Source organism: Rutidosis leptorrhynchoides, chromosome 4, assembly GCF_046630445.1.
Source record: "Rutidosis leptorrhynchoides isolate AG116_Rl617_1_P2 chromosome 4, CSIRO_AGI_Rlap_v1, whole genome shotgun sequence".
NCBI classification, from domain to species: Eukaryota; Viridiplantae; Streptophyta; class Magnoliopsida; order Asterales; family Asteraceae; genus Rutidosis; species Rutidosis leptorrhynchoides.
In genome coordinates, this window is record NC_092336.1 from 547641839 (window position 1) to 547665977 (window position 24139).

The 24139-nt window shown below is 31.1% G+C and overlaps 1 protein-coding gene across 1 annotated transcript; it reads left to right on the plus strand.

Annotated features, from left to right (window-relative positions):
• Positions 1-5185: 5185 nt before the first annotated feature.
• Positions 5186-12550, plus strand: LOC139845175 (importin subunit alpha-1-like). Its single transcript, XM_071835417.1, has 11 exons — positions 5186-5435; positions 5605-5701; positions 5794-5885; positions 9835-9966; positions 10068-10253; positions 10348-10511; positions 10596-10674; positions 11420-11548; positions 11633-11760; positions 11836-12218; positions 12401-12550. Exons 1-10 carry the CDS (start codon positions 5223-5225, stop codon positions 12206-12208), a joined length of 1593 nt encoding a protein of 530 aa, XP_071691518.1. The 5' UTR covers positions 5186-5222; the 3' UTR covers positions 12209-12218; positions 12401-12550.
• Positions 12551-24139: the final 11589 nt, after the last annotated feature.

Below are 24139 nucleotides of genomic sequence, written 5' to 3' on the forward strand. Positions count from 1 at the left end.
TCTAATATTTTTGGGATGAGAATACATGCAGGTTTTATAAATGATTTACAAAATAGACACAAGTACGTGAAACTACATTCTATGGTTGAATTATCGAAATCGAATATGCCCCTTTTTATTAAGTCTGGTAATCTAAGAATTAGGGAACAGACACCCTAATTGACGCGAATCCTAAAGATAGATCTATTGGGCCTAACAAACCCCATCCAAAGTACCGGATGCTTTAGTACTTCGAAATTTATATCATATCCGAAGGGTGTCCCGGAATGATGGGGATATTCTTATATATGCATCTTGTTAATGTCGGTTACCAGGTGTTCACCATATGAATGATTTTTATCTCTATGTATGAGATGTGTATTGAAATATGAAATCTTGTGGTCTATTGTTACGATTTGATATATATAGGTTAAAACTATAACTCACCAACATTTTTGTTGACGTATAAAGCATGTTTATTCTCAGGTGAATACTAAGAGCTTCCGCTGTTGCATACTAAAATAAGGACAAGATTTAGAGTCCATGTTTGTATGATATTGTGTAAAAACTGCATTCAAGAAACTGATTTCGATGTAACATATTTGTATTGTAAACCATTATGTAATGGTCGTGTGTAAATAGGATATTTTAGATTATCATTATTTGATAATCTACGTAAAGCTTTTTAAATCTTTATTTATGAAATAAAGGTTATGGTTTGTTTTAAAAATGAATGCAGTCTTTGAAAAACGTCTCATATAGAGGTCAAAACCTCGGAACGAAATCAATTAATATGGAACGTTTTTAATCAATAACAATGGGACATTTCATATCAAGCCCTATGGATCCATATATAACTACTCGCGCCCACCAGTTCTTATAACCGGCGGTTACTAGTTACCAAAGCTAAGGGATTTTCGGTTCAAACTCGGTGTAGAATTTAGTATGTACTTGTATCCATTGTGTTTAAAATAAAGTGCATATATTCTCAGCCCAAAAATCTAGATTGCAAAAGCAATTAAAAAGGGATCTATGAAAATCACGCATATAAATATTGTAAAACAGTTAATAAAGCATTTGCATGTATTCTCAGCCCAAAAATGTAAAGAGTAAAAGGGATCAAATGAAACTCACGCATATAAATATTGTAAAACAGTTAATAAAGAATTTGCATGTATTCTCAGCCCAAAAATGTAAAGAGTAAAAGGGAGCAAATGAAACTCACCTTAGCAGCACATAAGGTCATTCATCAAAAAGTGACCGTAACTCGGAATGCAAGATTAACCGTAGATCTCAACCTAGAGAACATATGTTGGTCAATACATGTCTAATAAACTAGGTTGGGTTATAGTGTATCACAATCCTAATGCTCGAGACTGACATGCAGAAGTTTAACAAAAGTCATCTCAAAAGTCAACCTGACCCAGTATGATCTTTAAATCTATACATGTTTATTAACATAGTATAAGTCTTGATAATTGAACGAATTTATAGTTTATCAAACTCAAAATATTATTTATTTCAGGGGCTATATTATATTTGAATTATCATGGCAATAGAACATGATTTTCATATAGTTTTCCAATACTTGAAAAATTAGATTATAGTGTTTATAAAGCTTTAAAACATGATAAGACATTCAACTTTGACAATTGTTCAACAAGACGAGACGCCTTATATAGAAATTCATTTACTCGATTAGTAATATTTGAAAATCCAATTTATCAATCTTATAAACAAGTTGTTTAAATATCAATTACAGATTCAAAAGCAATTTCAATTAATGTTAATTATAATTCAGTTGACCATAACTTTTAATCCGTTCATCGAAAACATACGATTTCTAAATGAAAAGTTATTAATTTTTTGACAGCTTTTCAATGACATGTATATCATATACCTTTTATCAATAATATATGTATCAAATTCGTGATTCATCATAAACTATCTAACGACAAAATTAAAGCATACAAGCATGCATAAACATATATACTCGAGCACTAGACATGGATACACTATTAATATATAAAAGATAAGATATAAATGCTTACGTATCAATATTGTGATTCAATATTGCATAAAAGTACGTAGACGCAACGGAGATGATAAAAACTAGTTTGACTTGCAAACAATACTCACGAACATTACCCATAACCTCCATAGTTATAACCCATAGTTTCCCTAGCTGTATCCCGCTCGGAAGGCTTGTTTGAAAATAATTCGCTCATGACCTCGTGGTAGTATTTTATGTATAATAATACTAATAATAATACTCCTAACTATAAGATTAATAATAATATTAATCTTAATAATAATAATAATAATAATATAAATAATAAATATAAATAATAAATATAAAATATAATAAGGAGTAATATAGATATTAATATGTGTGTGTATGTTGAGCAAACTGGCCAATTTATAGAATGTTTCTGAATTCTGACTGCCATGCGATCGCATGGGTTTTATGCCTATTTCTCATGCGGTTGCATGGCCCCAAAATCCAGCTCACAATTTTTTTGTTTTCTTGTTTGTCGACATATTATTATATATATATATATAATATATATATAATTTATATTAATTATATATATATATTATATTATATTATATTCATGTACATAGTTGACTTGTAATTTTATGTCCGTTGACTCGTACGTTGATACTCGACTCGTGTACCACTTTCGGTTTTTCGAACGCACTTTCGTACGTTTAGAAAACTAGCCTTTTACGTTACACGACGTGTACCCTTATTAATAATTTGACTTACTCATCAATAAATTACCTTATAAAAAATGTAACTTATAAAATTGAGTGTTGTGGTCATTTGCTTCTATAAATCAGTGACTCGTTGTTTATCAAAATATATTATTTTAAATCAGGACGTTTTTGTTTTGACTAAGTTAATATTATATTTTTGTAATATATATATATATATATATATATATATATACATATATTTTCCAATCCAATTATAATGGTTCATCAATCGTCAGGGTTTGGTCAAGGTTAAATGAATGTATGAATACAGTTTACACTTCTTGAGATTCAACTTAACAAACTTTGCTTATCGTGTCGGAATAATATAAAGATAAAGTTTAAATTTGGTCAGAAATTTCCGGGTTGTCACATTAAATGCTTACAATCATTCATAAAAAGTTGAGCGATCTTTAGTGCTCCATCTTAAGTAAAATGTACTGAGCGTTAGAACTCAACTTTAGATTTTTAAATATATTTTTAGCAACTCTAAAATTTATATAACTTAATTATAGACCAACGTTTATAATTAAATTTCATAATCTCGTATTTTAACTTGTTTAATATCAATCGCATGATAAGCGAGTGCTACAATTATTTAACATTTATTTTTAATATACTTTATTTATATCTATAGATATGTTTTAAATAATATTTATTTTATTTTATTTTATTTTACAAAATTAGTTTCTAACAATTATACCATAAATTATATTTCAAAATATGTATATTTATATTTAATTATATACATATCTATTTAAAATTAGTGGTTCGTGAATCGTCGGCAAATGGTCGAAGGTCAATTGGATATATGAAATAGTTCAAAATTTTGAGACTCAACATTACAGACTTTGCTTATCGTGTCGGAAATATATAAAGATTAAATTTAAATTTGGTCGGAAATTTCCGGGTTGTCACAAGCGCCCCTATAGAGTCAAGTTATTCTGCTATTGATCACCTTAAGATATAACGAGTAAGATAAAAGTCCATTGATTTAGCGGTGTCAAACGCCAATTAAAAAGTTGCGACTTAAAGTTTAGGAGGGAACAATTATAGATATTAGTAAATAATAAATATAGGATGCCTGAGTTAGACTGATAAAAAATTATAATTGAAATGGTTAAGACCATTTTTATTCGTGACACTTTTTCTGAAATTAACATATTGTGACACCAATGTCACCTAAACGTTTCTTTTCCATTACTACTAATCACATTTCACTACCAACAAAAACATACATCATTTGAACCTACCTCCATTATTTTATTACCAAGCTTATTACTCAGTAATAAAATAATTAAAAATAAAATAAAATATGAAATGAGTCGTTTGTAATCTACATATATCTCCCCAACCAAAATGCTTGATATTGGTAAACACGGACACGAGTCAACATTAACTAGGTTTTCACAAAGCGTTGTCATCAACGTTAAAATTGGCGAGCTCACAGATATAGACTTTTTTCTGTTAAAGATAACGAAAACTTATATCGAACTAAAGACGTTTTCTAAAGGAAAACACCCTCAGAAGGTTTACCAAAAAGACGAGAGAAATGAGAAAGCTCACATATAGAAAGCAAACTAGTTAAACGAAAACAAAAATATAAACGAGTCCCAATAACACCTGAAAAATCATAAAGACGAACTAACTAAACAAAGGTGAATACAACACTAAGGAAAAGAATCACACCAAACGAACAACAAAAAACGGACCCGACCACTTATCCTTTAGGACCCACCTTTTTCAATTTACCGTTAACCGTATATTTCAAGGACCGATTCTCAATCTTGTAAGATAAAACATTGGTTTATCCATCACATGATCCTCGATGTATCACCAAATTTTCTATCTTGAAAACCCATAAACAAGTTTTGAGTTGCGTCCCATCATCTTTAAGTTCATAACCAACTTATAATGATTGCATTGAGTTGTAGCTCATTTGGTTGTGGTCTGCCTTTCTTAGCGAGATGTCAGGAGTTCGACTCTCGTGGGGTGCAACATTGCACACAAGGTTGCCCCTTAACCATTTAATTCCACCAAAGAGTGCCTTTCGCATATAGCTGTGCGAAGAGAGCGGGGTTTTACCGCCAATGCTTTCAAATTGGGCCGGGTTTCCTTCTGGGCATCAGTTGGGACGGGTTATGTAACTGCGAGGGATGAACACGTGAGTGATTTAGTTTTCTAAGTGATCCGAACTTGTGTTTAAAAAAAAAAAAAAAAAAAAAAAAAGGCCTCGTTGCGAGCAACCATTGAAAATGATCTAACTAATTCAAAATTTTAAAACCCCCTACTCCTCTGGCCCGCTTCCTCCCTCTCAGATAGACAAATCCTTCTCTTTCAAAATCTCTTTCAGAATTAATTAATTACACTGAAAATTTAATTACTGCACTTTTATACATAAACACATATTAATACATTCAAAACACACCTTTTCTATTCTCTACTTTCTGGAACCATTTTAGGGTTCACTACCAATTACATCAACGATGTCGCTGAGACCAAACGCTAGGACTGAGGTTCGCCGGAACCGGTACAAGGTCGCCGTCGACGCCGATGAAGGCCGCCGCCGCAGAGAAGACAATATGGTTGAGATCCGTAAGAACAAACGAGAAGAAAATTTACAGAAAAAAAGACGTGAAGCAGTCACTGGTAGTCAGTTTACTGCTCCTGCTCAATCTGTTTCTAGTGCAGATAAGAAGGTATAATTATGATTATCGTAATATGAACTTATTTTATGAAAATTCATGCAGTAACTTTGTTGCTCACTTGTATTGTGTATATAATTTTAGGGTTTCAGATGTGAAAACTGTGTTAAGCTTAATGTATTTACATTGTGATATAGTTTAATTGTGATTGTGCTGATTGCAGTTAGAGAACTTACCTGCAATGGTTGCGGGTGTTTGGTCTGGCGATAATAATATGCAACTTGAGGCCACCACTCATTTTCGAAAACTGTTGTCAATAGGTAATGCTATTGTCAATGGTTATATACTTACATGTAAATTTCAGCACATTGTTTATATAAAATGACTAATATTATTACATTTTTCTAACCAGAACGTAGTCCTCCCATTGAAGAAGTTATTCAATCTGGCGTTGTTCCCCGTTTTGTGGAGTTCCTCGTGAGGGAGGATTTTCCTCAATTACAGGTGAATTAGAACATCATGATTCAATTTAGGGGTGTCTGTATTAGCTTATTCAGTTATTTGATTTGGTTGTAAACGGGTAAGCTTATGAGGTTTTCCTTGTTTAGGTTACCCGGGGAGAACAAATATTTTTACTCAAATGTATCTGGCCTAATTGGGTTATTTCATGACCGTTTCGACCCTTTCACTGGCCTTCCAAGATGTGTTGCTAATGAGAGTTGAACTTGTGGCCTATCGTAAGGATATCAATACGCCAACCAATAGGCCTACTTGTGATGAGACCAGTTGCTTATATTTCTGGGGTTATGGTTTAAGCTTATTGTCTATAAGCTGATAAGCTTATCTTTTGTTAGGTTTTTTGAGCCCAAATAAACCCATAAGCTTAAGCCAATTTTCAAGCTTACACTACAACAAAATAGTGAAGTGTACACACTTTTTAAGCCATATGTACACACTTGCAAGTGTGTAGAATAATGAAGTTCACACTTTGAACAAGTGTGGAGTTATTGGCCGCAACAAATTATAATACATTTAGAAGTGTGGAGATATAGGCTCAATGTTAACAATTGGAAGTGTGAGTAATTGCTCAAAATGTTCATACTTTCAAGCGTGAGTAAATTCTCAAAATGCTCACACTTTTATGCATGAATAAATCTTTCCAATGTTCACACTTTTTAATGTTGGTAATTCCTCAATATATACACATTTACAAGCGTGAACAAATCACATCATTTCATTATATACAATTAAAAGCGTGAAGAAATGACTCATTTTTAATATATATATATATATATATATATATACACACACACACACACACACTAGCTAATTAACTATTATAATTGTAATAAATAATAACTAATAATATACGATAATTTCAGTCATACAAACATCTCATACAACAAAATAAAGAAACTACTGTAATACATAGTAATTTATTGACTAGTTAAGTACTAAAGTAACTGTTACAAAATTAATATACATGATCTGCAGACTTAAACTTTTTGTGAAATGAAATCTTCTCCATAGTACACACAAGATCATCGACATGTGATTAATGAAAACGAATGATTGTTCTGTTATCGGTTTTGGCTCTTGAAAAGATCCCATTCGTCCCCACGTTCATAACCGGATATATCAGAGATCTGAACCAAATAAAGGGTCCAAAAATCATTAAACTGCCCTTATTTCGAACCAATCATGAGAGCAGAACTCAGAAAAAAAAAAGGTAGCTAAAAAGGAAACGGGTCGAAAATAATTCATCTTACAACCCGGTTTTAATCAAAGGGACTAACAAGAAAGTTAAGTTAAAACCATGGATATCCAAAACCATGATTCCGAGAGTCACAATTCAAAAGTAAAACAACTTATCTGTATTAAGTTATCAACCCGAATTACTTCCAACAAGAGTAACAATGAAAATAACTTACCAAACAAGCAATAGTAAAAATCGGGATATCAGGCACTAAAAAGGGTAAACTTTTCAACACTTTCAGATTGTTTGTTCGGGTTGAATTGGGAAAGTTTAAAACATTTTATTGCTATTGAATTATAGAGTAATCTTCAAATTTAAAAATATACTCACCAAATGAAAAATTCAGTGTGGTTTTGTTGTATGTAGCTTAATCAAGAACCAGCATCCTTTCAAGTAGTGCAGACCTACACATGTTCAACAAACAACTTAGGGTGTATGTTTTAATGGCAATATAGAAATTACATGTTCATAGCATGCATAAAGCTTATGATACGACTATTATTAGTTTAAGACTAATCCTTACCTTTGTTCCTATACTTTTCAATAATAGAATCAAAGATCTCCCCTAGTCCCCTGCATTTCAAGCATGACATCCTTTAGACTGAGTAAGTGTCTTTTATTCTCCTGTAACTAACAGCTAATAAGTAAGAAATTTCATACATCCATCCCGTAAAGTTGCGTAAAATTTGTTTTTTAATAATCCGTAAAATCTAATGTGCATAGTGTCAATTATTTGTAACTTGTGATCCCTTGACAAAACAATAGCCATATGGTCAACCATTACCTGTAATATATTCATGTAAAGACGGTTAATAAAATAAGACGAATGTTGTGAAGGCTTTTAGCAACATCAGCAGGGTTAAACCAATATCATGTATGGAACTTTTGTATAGTCCATGGCCTCATAATCGGCTAGAAACATAAGCTATATAATGCAAAAGGCACACCATTAATGTCAGATTTGAAGTGCAGGAGGAATCACAAGCTCGGATTCTAGCATCTCTGTTGCAACCCTGAAAACCATTAAATTATTCAATGTTCATCTATGCATCCAAATTAGGGCAAATTTGACTTTACATACTTTTCAGAGACCTGACTTTTTAACTCTTAAGACGTTAACACATTCTATTATGTAACTCTAGAATTAAAGACCCTACAAGTTTATAAGTTACACCTTTTATCTTATCAATAACATGCAGCAGCCACTTTATGCATATATTCAAGTCTTTCAACTGAGAAAAACTTTGACTTTATTATAACTTTTCAAGACGTAGAAATTAAATATCGAGCACCAAAACCTTGATGCCAATCAAATATAAGTAAAAAAAAATACTCATTTATGCACTAAGTTCCAGTACTTGTGGCTGGAAAATGGATCACTATAAGTCAAAAGTTATACTTACTTCTCAGATATATTGACTTCATAATTGATCACTATATGTATTCATTTTGAAACTAATTACAATTTAAACTGAACCTGATTAGCAGCAACAGTGTGGTGGTTGTCAGAGCCTCAAGCCCTCAACCATGAAGAATAATAACACAAGCTACATTCATTGGACATTCAAACAGATTATCTGTATTAGCTACCACAAGATTAACTATTTAGTAATTAAGCTACTTCAAACTCTTACTGGTATCTGAAGAGTATCAGATAAGTAAACATCGTGTGAACTGGATACACAAATCAATTTTGAGGTCATATTAACTGATTAACATCAATCGGCAAAAATCTTTTGCGCACTAATTAGACTATAATCATCGTTATCTCACACAAAGGCTAAGTAAATATTAATTGACGTGAAAATACGATTAAATGTAATTTACCTTAGCCTTAGAAGTTTTGTTATCTTCATTCATCTTTCGCTCTGAAATGGAACCGAATTCAAGTTGAATAAGAATAATCTGAGAGGACTGATTAGATAATGTAACATAGAGCAATTTAGCTAATTACAAAATAAATCGGTACGACCGCAATGACATCATCAATGGAGAATGAAGAAGAACATACATAGATAGTAGTTAGGGCTCCAATTAGCAATTAGAGAGAACTTGAATTGGGGATAAATGAGATAATTTGTAAAAGAGTGCAGTTGATTAGAAATTAGGGCTTCAGTTAGAAGTTAGAAAGTTAAATTATATGTATCCTGCAAACCTAGAGAATTGAAAATCTTCTATTATATTCTTAATGACTTGAGGTGAAGAAGGGAAGACGGTTGTTATACCGTTCAAACATAAACCTTGTTTATTTTGATGTATTTAATATTACTACGCTTAAAAATATGAACTTCTCTTGCTCACACTTTAAAATGGTAACTATTAAATTTTTCAATACACATTTACAAATGTGAACAATCTTTTGAAATAGTACACACTTGAAAATATGAACTTCTCTTGCTCATGTTTTAAAATGTTAAATATTAATTACTTACACTAATAAATGTATAAATAAATATATACATACACAAATGTGTACATTTTGCTCACACTTGTATCAAGTGTGAAAAAAAAAGTGTGAACATTTGATCAATTTGTTGTAGTGTTATTGAATATGGAGATAAGCCAATAATTTACGCTAAAGCATTTGAAAATATGTTAAAATAAACACCCCCTTAGTAATAACGAGAATATAAGATAGAATAAACAGACTAATCCAATTTCTGTCATATGCTGATATATGTTTTCTTTATATTTTAGTTTGAGGCTGCTTGGGCTTTGACTAATATTGCTTCCGGGACATCAGAACACACAAAGGTGGTGATTGACCATGGTGCTGTGCCGATATTTGTAAAACTCCTTGCTTCACCTAGTGATGATGTCAGGGAGCAGGTATGTTCTTTTAAAGGATGTTTGGTTGAATTTATTCCATGTACTCTGCACTAACATATTTCATTATTTTATTTATTTATTTTAATTATCTGTACATTTAGGCAGTATGGGCTCTAGGGAATGTTGCTGGTGATTCACCAAAATGTCGGGACCTTGTACTTGGACTAGGTGCTTTGGCTCCTTTGCTGGCTCAGTTAAATGAGCATGCTAAGCTATCTATGCTGAAAAACGCTACATGGACACTTTCTAACTTCTGCAGAGGCAAGCCACAATCTTCTTTTGATCAGGTTCATCTTTGAAAACTTCCATCAATTGTTACTTGATTAAAAGCATCATTCATCGTTTAAGATTATTAATGATATCCGTTATTTGTTTTGATAGACAAGGCCTGCACTTCCAGCTCTACACCAACTTATTCATTCAAATGATGAAGAAGTTTTGACGGATGCGTGTTGGGCGCTTTCGTATCTTTCAGATGGTACAAATGATAAAATTCAAGCTGTTATTGAGGCGAATGTGTGCCCTAGACTGGTTGAGTTATTGAAGTGAGTACGGTAATTGTTTTAGTCTGGTTAATATTTCATTAACCATATTTGTTGTTCCTAACTTAGTTCTTCTTGGTGTTTCAGCCATATTTCTCCATCGGTGCTTATTCCTGCGCTTCGTACAGTTGGGAACATTGTTACTGGAGATGATATGCAAACTCAGGTACCACTTGGACTTTAGTTTATCAGATTTATTATGTTGATAATGGGAAGTTTAGTGTTCAAAGGAACTGTATCTGCCGTAATATATCTTGGGCAGGAGTTTTATATAGTTTTGGTTCTTTAGATGTTTATTTTATTTTCACCCTGATAATTTAGCTATGCACAAATCTGATGCTCTATCACATCAAACAATCCGTATATGGTTGGTGTTTTACACTAATATTCTCTAGGTGGAAGAACATCTTAACAAATGTGTAATGTTCCTGTTTTAGCTTGGCATTCGACACAACATTTACTATGTAAATATTGTTTATATCATATTCATATTCTACTTATCCCAAAATAAAGCATTGTTTAACAGTGTTTTGAATGTTTGATAAATTGAATATCTAAACTGTATCTTATAAAAGTCAAGAAAGTTTTGTATAGTGAACTCAGTGCGGTCAATATTATCAGATTTTTACAATTTTGAAAACTTGAAAAGTTAATTATTCATATTTTGGCCAAATTGGATATGTTGCTTCTAACTCTATACATTTCTTAAAATCTGTTGCACTTAATTTGGGTTAGTAAGAGTTTCATGATTCATGAAGCTCTGCACAGTGTATGATTAAGTTGTGTAAAACTGAACGTGAAGTTCTGATTATGTGTTTCTCTCCCTGAGACTGGGACAGTACCATAGTAGTAAACTTCATAAGACGTTATATTGTTTGACCAATTCTTACTTGTGTTTTGTATGCGTTTAGTATATCATCAATCAGCAAGCACTACCTTGCCTATTGAACCTGTTGAGCAATACTCACAAGAAGAGCATTAAGAAGGAAGCGTGTTGGACTATATCAAACATCACTGCTGGCAACAAGGACCAAATTCAGGTTGGCATTCTTATCCAGTTCGACTTATTTTAAGTATCAACCTTCATTTTTGACTGGTATATATATTTGTTGAATGTTCCACAGACAGTGATTGAAGCCAATATTATAGGCCCTCTTGTTCAGTTGCTTCAAAATGCTGAATTCGACATCAAAAAAGAGGCTGCATGGGCAATCTCCAATGCTACCTCTGGTGGAACCCATGACCAAATCAAGTAAGTTAGATTTTTTTTACCCTATTTGACTGTATATATGCATATTAAAGATCTTTTTTTGTACATTTGTTGCAGGTATCTTGTTAGTCAAGGCTGTGTCAAACCTTTATGTGACCTACTTGTCTGTCCAGACCCGAGAATCGTGACGGTTTGTCTAGAGGGTCTCGAGAACATACTAAAGGTTGGTGAAGCTGAGAAGAATTTAGGAGGATCAGGAGATGTCAATCTTTATGCACAATTGATTGATGATGTTGAAGGTTTGGAGAAAATTGAAAACCTACAAAGTCATGATAACAATGAGATATATGAAAAAGCAGTGAAGCTTCTTGAGACATATTGGTTGGAGGACGAGGATGATGTAGTGCCACCTGGTGACACAACGCAGGCTCAGTCTGGTTTCCATTTTGGTGGTGATGTTTCCATTCCCTCTGGTGGATTCAACTTTTAACCTATAGAAGGTATATATATGCATATTTTTACTTTCTATTTATGTTGATATGTAAATATGTAATGAAATATGTAATGTATATGTAGATGTGTATGCATGCATTTATGAAAAGTGTTTCGCTTGGTTAAGATAGGTGTGTGGGTATTGATTTTGTCACAATCAATTATTTAATTCTGTAATTTACATGTTCAGGTTGGAAGTTATGATCATGTATGGTGGTGGAATAGTGTTGGCTGTAAGTCAGGCATCTCTCTAAATTTACATCTGCGTCCTCATTTGGTTCAATATCTGTAAGTCTTGAGGGATTACGTTTTGTTCGATAATGTAAAGTGATATGTTACGGAAGGTGCTTTTGCTACTTAAAGTTGGGGTTTATATATCCTTCTGTTTTTTTTTTGCTGCAGCTACCTTGCATTTCTATTTTGTCACCTGTTGGGAATTTTCAATTCCTTGGATATATTTTCAATATATTTTATTTCGGTTGGTGTATGCTTCCACAAAAACTGGTTATAGTTTATTTGATAAAAGGTTCTTGTATTTGAACCCAGTTTGTGGATCTTCCTTTGTTGTGCTACTTGTTGAAATTCAATTACCTTTTTGTGCTTGGCTTAACACCATCAAATAAAGCTTTAACCCTATCTTGCCTCAAAATGTTTGCAGAGTACTAGGTCTAGTTCACAACGAAAATCTCTAAAAATTGCATTTCATGAACAAATTTCAATTTTTAAATGGTATTAATAGTGATTAGTGACCGTGACTTCACTACGTTAAGCTTTCATAAAGGTAGTGCATAAGTATCCAAATCACTCATTCACCATCTCTAAATAATTATGACTTGTAAATACGTTCATAAAGATAGCGCATAAGTACTCAACTACCCAACCAAGCTTCTATACAAACGTCAACCTACACTTTGGGCCGGCCCGTCGAAAGTTAACCCTAAATTTAGAGCTATTTATACAACACTAAGGGCGCGTTTGTTTATCTCTTACTGGAATGGTTCAACATTAAATACTGAACCATTCAGCATTCAGTGCGTTTATTTATGACCTCTGAATGACTGGTTCAACATTCAGTGATGGACCATCCAGAGTTGAAATACTCTCTTAACCATTAAGAGGTAAAATTTTATGTAATATTCATCTTAAATCGTATCTAAACACTTATCAAATAAGTATATTGAAGTTTTTGTTAATGTTAAAACGATAGTAAGTTGATTCAATTAATTCATATTGTTTATTTAAAATGATTATCAAACTTTATTGTCATTCAGAACTAAATTCATTCAGAACTTGAATTATTCAGATTACGAGTCATTCAGTGCTTAATCATTCAGATTTATCAAACGCACCCTAAAATTTTCGGTTAGCAAAATAGCATTCAATCACCTAATACTCTCAAGTCTCTTTCTGTGCTCGATCTTTCTTCTTTTTCACTTGTTTTCTTTTTATTATAATTATTTTTCAAAATTTTAAATTTAAATTGGATAGATTAGATATAAGATCGTTATATGATGATATGGAATACCAAGTCTTAAGAGACTTTGAATACATATCTCTATAGTCGTATACAGATTTGGTTTTCAGTCCGGATCAAACACATCTGAATTTGTTTTTAACGTCTGTTAGTATGAAATTTTTTAGATGTGATGTTGTTAACAGTTCTAACTTGTTCTTACTTTTTTTAGCGTTTCAAAATTTTTTTATAGATGTATTAAAATATAATAATAGATCTAAGTTACATCATTTTATCAAATTTCTATTTTTTTTATGAGACTTTGAATACATATCTCTATAGTTTTATATAGATTTGGTTTTTAGTCCGTATAATCAAACATATCTGAATTTATTTTTAGCGTTTGTTAATATGAAATTTTTTAGATCTGGTGTTGTTAGTAGTTCTAAGGTGTTCTTACTTTTTTTTAGGGTTTCTAAAAACTTTTATAGATGTATTAATATATAATAGTAATAGATCTAACTTACACCATGTTATCAAAATTCAAGTGTTTTTTTTTTCTTCTTTTTTTTTTTTTTTTTTTTTTTTTTTTTTTTTTTAACTTCTATCTAAAAATGCTTCTTCAGCAGTTGCAAAATAAATTACAATTTTTGTTTTTGTTTTTAATGTTGTTTAAATTAATGTTTATGTTTTTATTTTATTTTTTATATGAAAAAAAATAATTCATTGAATATAAAAAGTTGCAAAATGTAGTACCTTAGGTGTGTCCATTGGTTCAGTTGGTTTCCTCAGTTTTGATACTAAAACGGAAATTCGAATCGAAAAGAGAATTCAACTTCAAAATTGAAATCGGACCAAAAATTGAATTTGAATTCGGTTCGGTTAAACTAAAAAAATCATATTATAATCAAAATTAACATTAAAATTGACTTTAATTTCAAACTGAAAATCAAATTTAAGTTCGATTTGGTTCGTTTTTTTGATTTGGAGTTGATTTAATTTTTGGTCTAAATGTTTTGAAACCATTTGCATATTTATATTTATTGTATCTTATCGTGCAACCTGTTTTATATATATATATATATATATATATATATATATATATATATATATATATATATATATATATATATATATATTGTGGTAGGAACAAGAGGGAAGTAACCAATCGGGGGAAGTGGGGGGAAGCAATTTTTTTTTTTCCTTTTTTGAAAAAACTTTGTTCACGAACATTATAGATTGGATGAAAATATGAACATTTAATAAAGACATTTTGTGATAAATGTTTTTATTTTGGCAGAAAAACGCCCGAAGAAGTAATATATAACAATTATCGTGTTTTTCGAGCGTATGCTGAGGTTTTAGATATTAGGGTTTATAGGGTTTAGATATTAGGGTTTAGAAATTTAGGGTTTAGGGTTTAGATTTAGGATTTAGATTGAGTTTTTAACACGAACGGTTAGAGTTTAGGCATAAACCCAAAACACCAAACCCTAAACCATAAACTCTAAATCGGCTAAATTTTACTTCACAAAACATGGAGAGAAAAAAACGTTAACATTCTTCACGAACAATATTATCTTGAATGTTATTTTTGTCGATCGTTTTCCCGCCAAAATAATAAAATTCGCGGATGACATGATTATAGCATTCCAAAGTAAGGTGGAGCTGGAGTTTTCGGAGATTTTTTACGAATATGAGGAAGGCTCTTCTAGACTTGAAGTTAGAGATGACCCTTTGTGAGCTAACCCGGTGTGCCCCTAGAAAGATCCGTGTCTTAGGCTTGGTCATCGCAATAAGACGGAAGGGTTCCCTGGAAGGAAGGGCACGAAATGTCTTTTTTAAATGTTCATATTTTCATCCATTTTATAATGTTCGTGAACAAAGTTTTTTTTCAAAAAACGAATTTTTTTTTTGCTTCCCCCCGCTTGGTTACTTCCCCATTGATCCTGCCCCTATATATACACATATACATATACATACATACATATATATATATTTTATATATATATATATACATATACATATATATATATATATATATATATATATATATATATATATATATATATATATATATATATATATATATATATATATATATATATGATAAATAATATAGATATAGATAACAATAAAATAAGTTACAATTAAAACGGTTAAAAAATACGTGAATGAAAAAGGAAGTAAAACAAAGTTGTAAAAAAATAAGTTCGATGAAGGGTGGTTTTGATCGGTTAATTTAACGCTTAAAGAATAAAGGAATGATAAGGAAGAGGAGAAAGGAAGTGAAAAAAATTTGTATAAAAATAAAAAAAAACAAAGTTTATCAAAGAAAGAAAAAGGCGAATTACCAAATTATCCTCAAAAAAAGATAGAAGTTTGTTTCTGATCGGGCTACCCAGAAGAGCGAGTAATCCGACTTTTCTTATACTCTAATGTACGCAGTCACTTGGCTATCTTGTGATGGTTTAAATTATTTCCTAAGTTGGGGATAATGAATATATATATATATATATATATATATATATATATATATATATATATATATATATATATATATATATAGTATGTGAAATTATTAATCTATATATCTATAAGGCATGGAGCAAATGAATAGTTACATTTATAAGTTTCACAAATTCACCCCAGACTTTTTATTTTTTCACAATTCAACCACACCCTTTTTTAATACTTACCTTTATAGCTTTTATAAACTTACCCCAAAGTCTTCACATTTTATAATTTAACCATTTCACTTCTCATTCTTGATAAATCGCCCACATAATTTTTGCTAACTAATAACTATTCATTATTATTATTATTATTATTATTATTATTATTATTATTATTATTATTATTATTATTATTATTATTATTATTATTATTATTATTAAATCAACCACACATTTTTTCACTTAATTATTGTTTAACCTTTTTTTCTTATTATAAATTAACTACGTAACTCATTATATATATATATATATATATATATATATATATATATATATATATATATATATATATATATATATATATATATATATATATTATAAATAGTCTTTCCTATTTTATTAAATAGTTTGTACCAATCGTTGATGTACGTCTCACTTTATTGATTGAGCATTTGGGTCTTTTCTCTCGACAAGACGAAAAGTAAAACAAAAATGATGATTAATTACTTTCATGCTTATTACAAATCAATCACATAACTATTTTTGGTCCTTTCTCGACAAAGCGAAAAATAATAAAAAAATGATAAATAATTACTTTCTCAATAATTAGCTATGTAATTAATGTTAATCAAGGGTGAAGAACCGGCGCAAAGTCATGTCGTCTAACTAGTTCAAACTAATACTCCGTATTATGTTATTTAAATGAATTGAGGTCGAAAATTGAATATGGTTATTTTTGTTTGAGAAAATTACTCAAATAAGCAATTTTAGGCATCTCTCTCAAATATAAGCGGTGTCAGACGAAAATTTACAAAAATAAGCATAGATTTTGCCTAAAGTCTAGGTGAATTAGGCGGAAATGTTGATATCCAATGAAAACACTCCACGTCATTAATAAACTTACGCCTAATTTTTTTTTTTTGAGTTTTATAATATGATTTCGCCTAACCTACCCAATTTAGGTGAATCAGGCAAAAAATTCTGTGATAACCCGGAAATTTTTGACCAAATTTAAACTTTATCTTTAAATGATTTAACGTTTCCGACACGATAAGCAAAGTCTATGAAGTTGAATCTCAAAATTTTTGAACTACTTTTATATATTTAAATACCCTTCGGTTGTTTTCGACGATTCGCGAACAATTATATGTAAATAGATACATATATACTATAACTTAAAAAGGTAACAATGTATTAATTGTTTGATACCGTACATTAAACTTATTGGTTTAAATATCTATTTGAATATATATGATAAGTTGAAATATTTATTATTAAAATTTATTTATAAATAACTTCCAATTTGTATTTAAAAACTGATTTATGTATATTAAAAAGATATATACATATATATAATTTCAAGTTATTTAGTAAACGATAGTAACATTTGTTTATTGATTCGATTGATATTTAGATAAGTTAACTAAAGCGTTTAAGATGAACCAGTAAAACACTAATTTGCTACAGTATTTTCAAATTGCTACAGTACCCAAAATGCTACAGTGTTTTCGAAAATCACTATTTGCTGCAGTGAAATTGGCTTTGCTACAGTAACTTTGCTACAGTAAAACACTATTTCAAAATGAAAATGTATGTATAATATATATATATATATATATATATTAACAAATAGCGAGACGATGATTTATAGAAGTAAATGACCAAAACACTCAAATGTATAAGTTATACCTCGAGTGGTATAGTTTATGGATGATTTAAGACTATATTTTGACAAAGGTACGATTCACGAAACGTAAAGTACAAGTTTTCTCAGTATACGATAGGACGTTCGAAAAACCGGAACCGGGACATAAGTCGAGTGACGACGTACGACTTATCGGAACGAAAATTACAAGTCAACTATGCATGTGAATTTAATATAATATATAATTAATTATATAAATTAAATATATTATATATATATATATATTAAATAAATATGTCGACAAGCTAGATTACAAAAACAATGTGAGCTGGAAACCCACCCCATGCGATCGCATGGAAAATGGGCTAGGAAGCCATGCGATCGCATGGTAGTCCTGGACAGGCTACACCTATAAAATCTCGAGATATCTGCCTCTATTTTGATTTAAATTACTCCGTAAGTAATTATTTATTTAATTATTATTATTATTATTATTATTATTATTATTATTATTATTATTGTTATTATTAAGATTAATATTATTATTAATCTTAATATTATTAGTAGTAATATTATTAATTAGTATTATACATAAAATACTACGACGAGGTCACGAGCGTATCACTTTCAAAATGGTTTTATGAGCGGGATAAAACTAAGAAAATTATGGGTTATAGCTATGGAGGTTATGGGTAATATTCATGGGTATTATTTGCAAGTCAAACCTAGTGTTATCATCTCCGTTACGTCTACGTACTTTTCTACAATATTGAATCTCAATATTGATATGTTAAGATCTACGGTTATTTGGTAATCCGAGTTTCGATCACATTTTGGTGAACGACTTTATATGCTGTTAAGGTGAGTTTCATTGATCCCTTTTTAATTGCTTTTGCAATATATATTTTTGGACTGAGAATACATGCAATTTATTTTAAACACAATGGATACAAGTACATACTAAATTCTACACTGAGTTTGAACTGAAAATCCCTTAGCTTTAGTAACTAGTAACTGCCAGTTATAAGAACTGGTGGGCGCGAGTAGTAGTATATGGATCCATAGGGCTTGATATCCCCATCCGAGCAAGAACACTAGCCTTTTAACGGACGTATGCTATTTGAGAAGCGTACACGTTGGTTTGCGTGTATTATTAAGATGATTATACAAAGGGTCAGTGTTGTAAATCTCCCGAGATCTCCCCGAGATCTCCCGCGAGATCTCGTTTTTAGAAGGTAACCGAGACGAGATGTTCATCTCCCGAGATTTCTGGGTCAACGGGTTCAAACTTAGTCAAAGCCACGATTTCTCGGATTTTCTTGCTAATTTAAAAGATTTTCTTGTAAAATTCGTAATTTCTAAGATCTTCTCGCTCATTTCTCGGATATTTTTGCAAAATCTCGTAAAAACGTATATAAATATACATATATTTATGCTTTTATGTATATTTTTATTAAAAAAACTTAAAAGTCAACGTAAGTCAACGTCCGAGATCTTCCCGAGATTATTCCGAGATGCCGAGATCCCCTTAAAAAAGTCCGAACGAGATCTCCCCGAGATCCGAGTTCTCCAACCTTGAAGGGTACAAATTATATATACGTTAAGTCTAGTTACCAGGGTGCTCAATTTCGTAGAATATTTTGATAAACGTTTCTGGATGAAACAACTAAAATCTTGTGATCCATCTTTATATACAGATTATACGAAACATACAAACTATGAACTCACCAACCTTTGTGTTGACACTTGTTAGCATGTTTATTCTCAGGTTCCCTAGAAGTCTTCCGCTGTTTGCTTATATGTTAGACAAGCTATGTGCATGGAGTCATACATGGCATATTTTTCAAGGAAACGTTGCATTCACCAAATCATCACCATGTATCTTATTTTGACTGCGTTGTCAACGGAAGTATTATTGTAAATTATTATATTACGGTGATTGTCTATATGTAGAAATCATCAGATGTCGAAAACCTTTGATTTAAATATTCATTTATGGTGTGCCTTTTCAAAAGAATGCAATGTTTACAAAACGTATCATATAGAGATCAAATACCTCGCAATGAAATCGATGAATGACGTGTTCGTCCAAGTGGATTTAGAGCGATCGTCACAAATTCTTAGGCGAATTGTGCGTAACTTTTTAACCAATCAAAAACTGTCACGAGTGTTTAATTTTTCGCCTAACTTAATATATATTGGCGATTGTGACAACCCGGAAATTTTTGACCAAATTTAAACTTTATCTTTAAATGATTTAATGTTTTTCGACACGATAAGCAAAGTCTGTAATGTTGAGTCACGAAAGTTTTGGAACTATATTCATGTAATCAATTATTCTTTGACTGTTCTCGAAGATTCACGAACAATATATATATAACTTAATGTGCATATATATATATATATATATAAATATATATATATATATATATATATATATATATATATATATATATATATATATATATATATATATATATATATATATATATGATTTCAAGTTATTTAGTAAACGATAGTAACATTCGATTATTGATTCGATTGATATTTAGATAAGTTAACTAAAACGTTTAAGATGAACCAGTAAAATACTAATTTGCTACAGTATTTTCGAATTGCTACAGTACCCGAAAAGCTACAGTGTTTTCGAAAATCACTATTTACTACAGTAAAAAAAAACTTTGCTACAGTAACCCACTATTTCAAATGAAAATGTATGCATATTTTACAATGTGACAATGCTTAGAATTAAATTAGATATAAAACGTTTCGATATTATTAAATATATTCAAATAAACAACGGGGAGTTGATTTATAGAAGCAAATGACCAAATTACTCAAATGTATAATTTATACTTTGAGTAATATAGTTTATTGATAATTTAAGGTTATATTTTGACAAAGGTACGAATCACGAAACGTAAAGTGCAAGTTTTCTAAACGTACGAAAGGACGTTCGAAAAACCGGAACTGGGACATAAGTCGAGTGACAACGTACGAGTCATTGGAACAAAAATTACAAATCAACTATACACGAGAATATAATTGTAACACTCGCGTTTTGGGCCTAGATGAAATGACCATTGTACCCTGGGGTATGGCGTAATTAGTGATTTTTATAATTATATTTTTATAATTATTTAGTTGTTTAGTTAAGACCAGTTTCTGACAAGGGTCCCAGAACAGGTTGGTTTGTTTAATTTGGACTCCGTTAGGGCCGCTTAAAGAAATACAAAAGAATTCAGATAACTGATAAATACCCGTGTGATACGAGGTATGGGTTTACAACCCATTTATGTGTTTGTATCTGGATACTTCTCATTTTCCCAAATTAAATCAAGAACACCCGTACCTAACTTTCACTCTCTAAGCAAACCCTAACTTGATTCAAGTGTGGAATTGAATCAATAAACTTAAGAGACTGATTTCTTGCACCGTTTTAAGCATTTATCCAGGTTTGTTTACTTGAATTCGTGCTTTAATTCATAGAAATTGGGTTTTTATGTTCTTGATTAAAAAGTGAGTTTTGATGCTTGAATCTTGATGAATTATGTTTGTAAGTGTTAATTATTGTTAGAAATAGCTTATATATATATGTTTAGTAGCTTTCATGTGCTTAAAAACTGATCAAAAACACTCAAAAAATCTAGTTTTGGGCGAAAAATGCTCAAAATCAGCGAAGTAGTTCGAAACCCAGTTGCTACAGTATTTGCTACAGTACCGAGTTGCTACAGTGTCACTATTTGCTACAGTGTCGAGTTGCTACAGTGTCACTATTTGCTACAGTCCGAGTTGCTGCAGTGACAGTACCGAGTTGATACAGTGTCACTATTTGCTACAGTACCGAGTTGCTACAGTGTCCACTATTTGCTACAGTACCGAGTTGCTACAGTGTCCACTATTTTCTACAGTACCTTTTATGAAATTGAAATGGGCGTAACTTTCAAAACGTAACTCCGTTTTTGATGAATAAACTATCGTTAGAATCATAATAAAGAATACTTTTCAATGGTAAACTTTTAAGAAACTAGATCAAACTGTTTTTAGGTCGAAAAAGGAGTTTTAATGTGTATGTCGTGTTTTGCACGCACCTGTATGCCATTATTGAATGGAGTCATGATGTAGACTCATAAAATTATGAATATATGGTGTTATGACCTAGTTTATAGTATGATTTGATTATACTATTGATTGAGATATGTATATTGACTTCGTTGTGTTGTTCTCAGGTGATAAGAACAAGGAAGAAGCTCAGAAGTAAGATAACTGAGCAGTTGCTGGTAATTGGTGAGTGGGATTATCTCCGAGTGTAGTATAGAGTAGCAAGTTGTGCTACTATATTATACTGTTTTAGTTGCTATGCTTAGTAGATATGTTGTAATAATGATCATTGTAGAGTTGTCATGCTAGTCGTAGGGACAGTTGTTCGTAGTGGTAGTTGCTTAACAGTTGTGTGCACAAGTTGTAGTTGCCTGTTGGAACCTATTATTGTTAGGTTCAGCTCAGAGAGGTCAACCTTGTTGTGGTTGGGTCCAGTTGGCTACTGTTTGTTAAGTATAGTACTGAATGACGCATCACCTGCGTGTGGATTTACTATACTGGGGATTCAGTAGTAAGGACTTTCGGTAGACGCTAGACTGATCAGCTAGTGGTCGTGTGCTCGTACAAGCCGCCGAGTCTCTAGTTGGAGCATAGTTGCTAGTTGATAGTTGCCAGATGATTAGTTGTTAGTTGACGGTTTCCTATTATGGATTGTTGTAGTTGCTGTAGTTGTACAAGTTGGTACTGTATGCTAGATCTGTTAGCTGATTCCATTCAATTAGCCTCGTGCTAACCCCCCTCACCTCCTCCCTTGCAGGTTTTGGATATTAGTGCTGGTAGGGACGGGCGTCGGGTTGACGATATGTTTGACAAGACGAACTCTGATGTCTTAACTTTTATAAATATAAATATGTAACTAGTTGTTTAACGTAACACCGGTGGTTTGTAATAAGTAACTAGCTAATGATTTGTGATAATCATGTTTGTAATTAACTAAGGGTATTTATGTGAATTAAGACTTCCGCTGTGATTTAAAAAAAAAAATCAGGGTGTTACAATAATATAATATATAATTAATTAATATAAATTATATATTATATATATATTTAAATAATATGTCGACGAACAAAGAGACAAAAGCAATGTGAGCTGGACAATGGAGCCATGCGATCGCATGGCCATTGACAATGAAACCCATGCGATCGCATGGGGGCTGGGGGCAGGAAAAGTACTATAAAACGCTCGATCTCTGGCTCAGTTTGCACACTCTTAATCTCTCTATCTCTCTCGTATTATATAAATATATTATTATTATTATTATTATTATTATTATTATTATTATTATTATTATTATTATTATTATTATTATATTATTATTATTATTATTATTATTATTATTAATATTAAGATTATTAATCTTATTATTATTAGTATTAGTATTATTAGGAGTAATATTATTAGTATTATACAAAAAATACTACGACGAGGGTATGTTCGAGCTATTTCAAAACTAGTTTTTCGAGCGGGATAAAATTAAGGAAATTGTGGGTTATAGCTATGAAGGTTATGGATATTGTTCGGGGGTATGCTCGTGAGGTCAACTTAGTGTTTATCATCTCCGTTGCGTCTACGTACTTTCCTGCAATATCGAATCATAATATTGATACGTGAGCATTCATATCTTATCTTTTATATATTGATAGTGTATCCATGTCTAGTGCTCGAGTATATATGTTTATACATGCTTGTATGCTAAATTTCGTAGTTAAACAGTTTACAATGAATCACGAATTAAATACATATATTACTGGTAAAAGGTATATGATATACATGTTTTTGGAAAGCTGGCGAAAAATCAATAACTTTTCATTTAGAAATCGCGTAATTTCGATGAACGAATCAAAAGATATGGTCAACTGAATTATAACTGACGTTAATTGGAATTGCTTTTGAATCTACAATTAATACTTAAACAACTTGTTTATAAGATTGATAAATTGGATTTTTGAATACTACTAGCCGAGTAAATGAATCCTTATATAAGGCACGTCTCGTTTTGTTGAACTATTGTCAAAATTGACTTTTTGAAATGACTTTGGATAACTTTTGTATGTC

Bases quoted from the DNA above. Each gene is read 5' to 3' on its own strand.
- LOC139845175 (XM_071835417.1), top strand. From the start codon at position 5,223: ATGTCGCTGAGACCAAACGCTAGGACTGAGGTTCGCCGGAACCGGTAC. The intron at 5,702-5,793 runs GTAATGCTATTG...TTTTCTAACCAG, and splicing joins TCGAAAACTGTTGTCAATAG to AACGTAGTCCTCCCATTGAA. The intron at 10,254-10,347 runs GTTCATCTTTGA...TTGTTTTGATAG, and splicing joins CACAATCTTCTTTTGATCAG to ACAAGGCCTGCACTTCCAGC.